At 44.9% G+C, this 5,027-nt stretch overlaps 1 protein-coding gene across 2 annotated transcripts; it reads left to right on the top strand.

Annotated features, from left to right (window-relative positions):
* The first annotated feature begins 405 nt into the window (after positions 1–405).
* On the top strand, positions 406–4,777 carry gtf3c6 (general transcription factor IIIC, polypeptide 6, alpha). Of its 2 annotated transcripts, none has more exons than XM_083654221.1 (6): positions 406–534; positions 1,614–1,694; positions 1,803–1,866; positions 2,719–2,763; positions 2,956–3,063; positions 3,662–4,777. In XM_083654221.1, the coding sequence occupies exons 1-6, from the start codon at positions 511–513 to the stop codon at positions 3,790–3,792; spliced, it is 453 nt and encodes a 150-aa protein (XP_083510347.1). In that variant the 5' UTR covers positions 406–510; the 3' UTR covers positions 3,793–4,777. The 2 variants fall into 2 exon arrangements, with proteins under 2 accessions (XP_083510347.1, XP_083510348.1); XM_083654222.1 differs by having other exon boundaries at positions 473–534; positions 1,620–1,694.
* The last annotated feature ends 250 nt before the right edge of the window (positions 4,778–5,027 follow it).

The raw sequence follows: 5,027 nt of genomic DNA, 5'->3' as shown, positions 1-5,027 counted from the left end.
TTGTCGCTTTCTGCCTTGACAGATGAATTTCCCCTTGGGGATCAATAAAGTGTGTCGTCTCATCTCATCTCATCACCTCAGCTATGGCCTCCTCCTGCGGAAGAACATTATTAACGTTTGTGAAATGCAGATGAGTGTGTGTTTACAGGTAGCCAATAGCAGTGTTGATCCACTCATTTTGGCAGTAATATAAGTAGAATAGAGAGGGGGGGGGGGGGGGGAGGAGGAGGAGGAGAGATTTTGCATGGATATCCGGCTCATAGTATTATCAACTACAAAACATGCAAGTAAGACTGAACAACAGCGCCCCTCGAAGGTTGTTGCCTGCAATTGTAAAGGAACTGGGCAGCTCAGCTTCTCGCACACCGTACATTCGCGGAAGTGTTGACATCCCTTTGGTAAATTGTTGTGATGGGTGCGTGGGTTTCTCCACATAAATAATAAATAGGCTTCAGGGAGAGATATAAAATAACGCCATTGAATCCCCTCTTTCGTTTCAGGACTTTGAACATGGAAGACGAATGGGAAGAGGAGGTATGAATGAACATGAAAACCGTTGCCATTACTAGCCTAGCTTTATGTAGCTAAGGCTGGTTTCACACCGACAACCTACGCCTTGCCTTGCCTCAACCCACGCCTACGCCGAGCTGGGCGTGAACCTGTTACACGCTTTTGCGATCACACCGCACGCCTTTTGCACGCCGAACCTGGAGCCGAGTCACAAGCGCCTCTCCTCTCTCCATGCTCTCTCCCGACTGTATTTTTTCACGTGTTGTCCAGAATTGTCATGGGTAGCCTCTAGGTAAAATAAATCTGATATATTTAATGTTCTATTGATGCTGGATATGTATAACCAGGTCTGACTATAGTCGGACATTTTAGAGAGGTGATCTTGCAAGAATATGTGCTGGCACAACAACATTGTCCATCTTGCTTCTTCGGTCGCTATTCTCTCTCATGAAGATTTGTTTGCCGACAGGGAGAAAGCCCCACGTGATAGCCACCCGTCAATCTCTCTCTCGCTCTCTCTCTCTGCTCAATACTGTTGTAGAAACTCCATTTTATTTTGAAATTCAGTTGACTTTGCCAGTTCCCACGGATATTGTCGCGTTTTTCTTTCATGGCTTGACAGAAAAGCCTGCCTGCACGCGCCTTGTCGGCGTGAAAATAGAACTCTCGCCTATTCGATAAAATCGGCAAGGCACAGGCAAGGCGTGGGTACACGCAGGGTTCACGCTCAGGCGTCCGGTGTACACAGCCTCGTTGACTAAAACGGACGCCTATTTAAAAGCGTGGGTAAAGGCAAGGCATAGGCAAGGCTTGGGTCGTCGGTGTGAAACCAGCCTAACGTGACTGACTGTGCGTGTGCGCGTGTCTTAAATCTTAAAATGTTTACAGTATTCCATGTGTATCTGGTAGAGCATTCTTCTACATTCTCTAATTTGTTTTCACTTTTAGTCAATTAAATTATGGTGAAGTTTAACAATTTATCAATTTGCTGGAACTCCATCACCCACGTTGAGACACTGGTCTAAAATGTATTATGGGGGTCTTTGACATGAAAAGGTTTGGCAAACCCTGAGCTAATGCCTGACTTTTGCATCACTGTCCAGGAGCAGCTGGTTGTGGTGGAGCTCTCTGGTGTAATCAACAATGATTTCCTGTCCAAATGCCGTGGCACATGCAAAATACTGGTGAGTTTTCAGTTAAGGTTGTGGGCTGAAAAGAAAAAAATTACATCAACATTATGTGTGTCTCATTCTAGCGTGCTAAGAATCGGGTTTTACCCATTTGTGTTGAAGGATGTTGACAGCGAGAAGCCCATGATGCAAGTTGGACAGTATGTATTTGTAGGAGAGTATGAAGGTACGTCTTGACTACTTCTGTAGCCTACCTAACTTGTGTAGTCTGGAGACTCTGGACCCACACTTACCCTCAGGCTCTTCTAAATTTTGTGTCAACACTACAGTTGTAAGAGCCCTCTCATGGACCATACTTTTTTCGTTAGACAATCTGTGTTGGGCATTAAACTCACCTTATTTCTGCACTTTGAAGTCACAGGTAGGGTCGGGTGGGGCAAACTAATTATATCGGAAGCCTAGTTGCGGAAAAAAGTGAGCTGTTCTTTTTTTTAAGACAAAGTTTGACGAGAATCACAGAGTTGCCTGGAAACAGAGTCCAGACCCATGCCCACTGGCATCATTTTGTCTTGTACATACTGTACATTCTGCAATGCATTTAGACAGACCACCACCGCTCACTTTTTTCTTTGATCCATGAGAGGGCTCTTACTACTGTGAAGTCCTGAGACGAACATAGAAAGAGCCTGCTGTTAGGAGTATTTTGCCTTCTGCTTTCCCTCTTCTCATAGTTTATGTTGGTAACATTTTCACTTTTCACCACTTCCATTGAGAAACATAAACAGTCAACTGAATATTATCTAACTCTGGGGATCTACTGTCACTACAAGCTTCAGGCTTTTTCATTAGGCAAAATTACTTCCTGAAAAATCTGGTTCAAGACGTCAAATTAAATATTACCGTGATGTAGCATTCTACTTCTTCTAGCTTTCTATTTTAGAATAGAAAACAAATGTAAAAGTGGTGCTGACTATTCTTTACCTAGGGTGGTAAGAATTGACTGTATAGTGGTGTTTATTGTAAAAAAAAAATGAATTGTTGCTATACTAATGTCACCTTTACTCCTCCCTCTTCACAGATGCTGTGGGAACTTGTGTGCTGTTTGAGGAGGGACCATCGAATGGTAAGTTTCTGTTCCATCATCTATTTTCAAAAAACAAATAAACACACACACATATATGTGTGTGTGTGTGTGTGTGTGTGTGTGTGTGTGTGTGTGTGTGCGTGCGCGCGCGCGCGTGCGTGCGTGCGTGTGTCTATAATGATACTAGTGACTGGTGTGCTGCTGATGCTGCATGCCTGTGTGTGTCTCCAGGAGACGCAGGCAGTACTCCAGAGCTCAAGTACATGTGCCACACTGTGAAGAGGCTGATGATGCAGCGCGTCTTCCTTACTGAGAGGAAGGAGGGTGAAACCAGCACAGGTCAGCCATAATGGCCACATTCTCTATAGTACTACATCTGTTGCCATCACATACCACTCATGCAATTACCGCCACTTGTGCTGTCTCACACACGAGGCTGTATTAACCAACCAAAGGGCACCCTGAGCACACACAACCTATCGGGCCCCTCCCCCCTCTTGGTAATTAAATGCATTGCTCATAAACATACAATCAATAGATAGCCGTTTAATAATAGCGGTTGAGGCCTCTGCATCAATAGAAATTGCGTTTGTGGCAATAGAGGCCATGACTGGGTCCCCATAATCATTCTGTGGCTTCTGGTTAGGGGCCTCAGGCAGGTTAATTGTGTCAAGGTTCCACTTGGCTTCGCATTTCATTCTGATTGTGAGATATTGCAAAATGCGTTGGAAGTGGTACCAGAACCTTTTGGGGCCCCTGGTGATCTGGGGCATGCTCACACACACACACACACACACACACACAAACTAGTTCCACTTCCTTATGTTGAGTTGTTTTTGGAGTAGCTTGACCTGGACCTTTGTAGGAGTAGCTTGGCAACGAATTCACTTTTTTAATGCCAAAAGCTTGAATGTGGCTTTTTGTGTTCCCCCTGCAGGAAGCGGTGATAACGCTGAACAGACGGACGCAACCAGTCAGTCCAGTCAACAGTCGGAAGATACCAAACCACAGGAAGAGGCAGGAGAACAGATTAGCGACGCAGATTTGGAAGACATGTCAGTGGGTTGAGACATGGAGGCTACACTAACTGCTTCGGGTCATATTGACCTGCCTATAAGAAGTAGAGACACTGGTATTTGTGAGGTTGAGATGGACTCACTCAGACTATTTAAAGACCGCTATTCTACAGCATAGTGGTAATAAGGAGACGTGTCGTCTGCATAAATGGGCAAAGATCCTTTCCGGAATCTTTCCTTGCCTCTTCTCCCGCTGAGTCTCAAGATCAATTAATTTAACATTGAATAAAGACCTCAGAAATATGGTTAAATTGTACCTGTAGGGAGGCATTTGAACCCAATTATTTAGCATCCACAGACAGTTGTTCTGGATGGGGAAAGGCAGTAACAGAGATATGGTGCGAGCCCACCACCCAGTGCCATTCCCTGGGAGTGCTTCCTTTTTGCTTTTTTCTGACCCCCCCCCCCAATTTTCTCCCCAATTGTACTTGGCCAATTTCCCCTGCTGCCCCGGTCACTGCCCCACCCCCTCTGCCGATCCGGGGAGAGCCGTAAGACACGTGCTCCTTGCGATACATTTGCAGTTGCCAGCTGCTTCTTTTCACCTGACAGCGGGGAGCTTCACCGGCAGGACATAGCACGTACGAGGATCACGCTATTGCCACCAGTTCCCTTCTGCCCCGAACAGGCGCCCCGACACAGCCAATTATGCCTGTATGGACGCCTTGGACGGACGAGCAAGCCGGAGAGAAACACGGGGGCGCGAACTAGCAACCTTCGTGTTGGTAGACAGGGAATCTACTGCTACACTACCCGGACGCCATCTTTTTGCATTTCTGATATCACCCGCTCCGTGTTATGACCTTTACACTGCTCATGATGAAAAAGGGGTCGTGGATTCTAGTGAGCAGCACAGAGGAAGAAGGCTACCTTGGCTTCAGAGTTATAGTAGATGTACACATTGGAGAATGAGTCATCCCTATATTCAAAGAACAGGAGGGCAGTTCTACAAATCAAAGGCACTTGACTTGAAATTAATAAACCTGTATTTTTCTTGGCTAATTTATAATAAAATTTTATTATTAATACTAGTTTGAGTACTATTTTACCCAAGTGAAATAAATGAAGGTGTTTTAATTTGTCAAAGCATGAAACTCGCCATTTTCATTTTATGTCTTTCTTTTTTATGAAATACTGAATGGCATCTCAACATCCTCTGATAATCAAAGGAAACCTTTCCACGTATTAAAAATAAGAAACTGAAACAAGAGAAAAGGAAAACAAGCA

Source organism: Poromitra crassiceps (genome assembly GCF_964638095.1).
Source record: "Poromitra crassiceps genome assembly, chromosome: 18".
NCBI lineage: Eukaryota > Metazoa > Chordata > Actinopteri > Beryciformes > Melamphaidae > Poromitra > Poromitra crassiceps.
The sequence above is the reverse complement of the archived record's forward strand: the minus strand, read 5'-3'. Positions and strand labels throughout refer to the sequence as shown.

What these genes read in the sequence shown, in the direction of transcription:
- gtf3c6 (XM_083654221.1), top strand. Translation starts at nt 511, where the DNA reads ATGGAAGACGAATGGGAAGAGGAG. An exon ending in AAGACGAATGGGAAGAGGAG is followed by an intron (nt 535 to 1,613) that starts GTATGAATGAAC and finishes ATCACTGTCCAG; the next exon opens with GAGCAGCTGGTTGTGGTGGA. An exon ending in ATTTGTAGGAGAGTATGAAG is followed by an intron (nt 1,867 to 2,718) that starts GTACGTCTTGAC and finishes CCCTCTTCACAG; the next exon opens with ATGCTGTGGGAACTTGTGTG.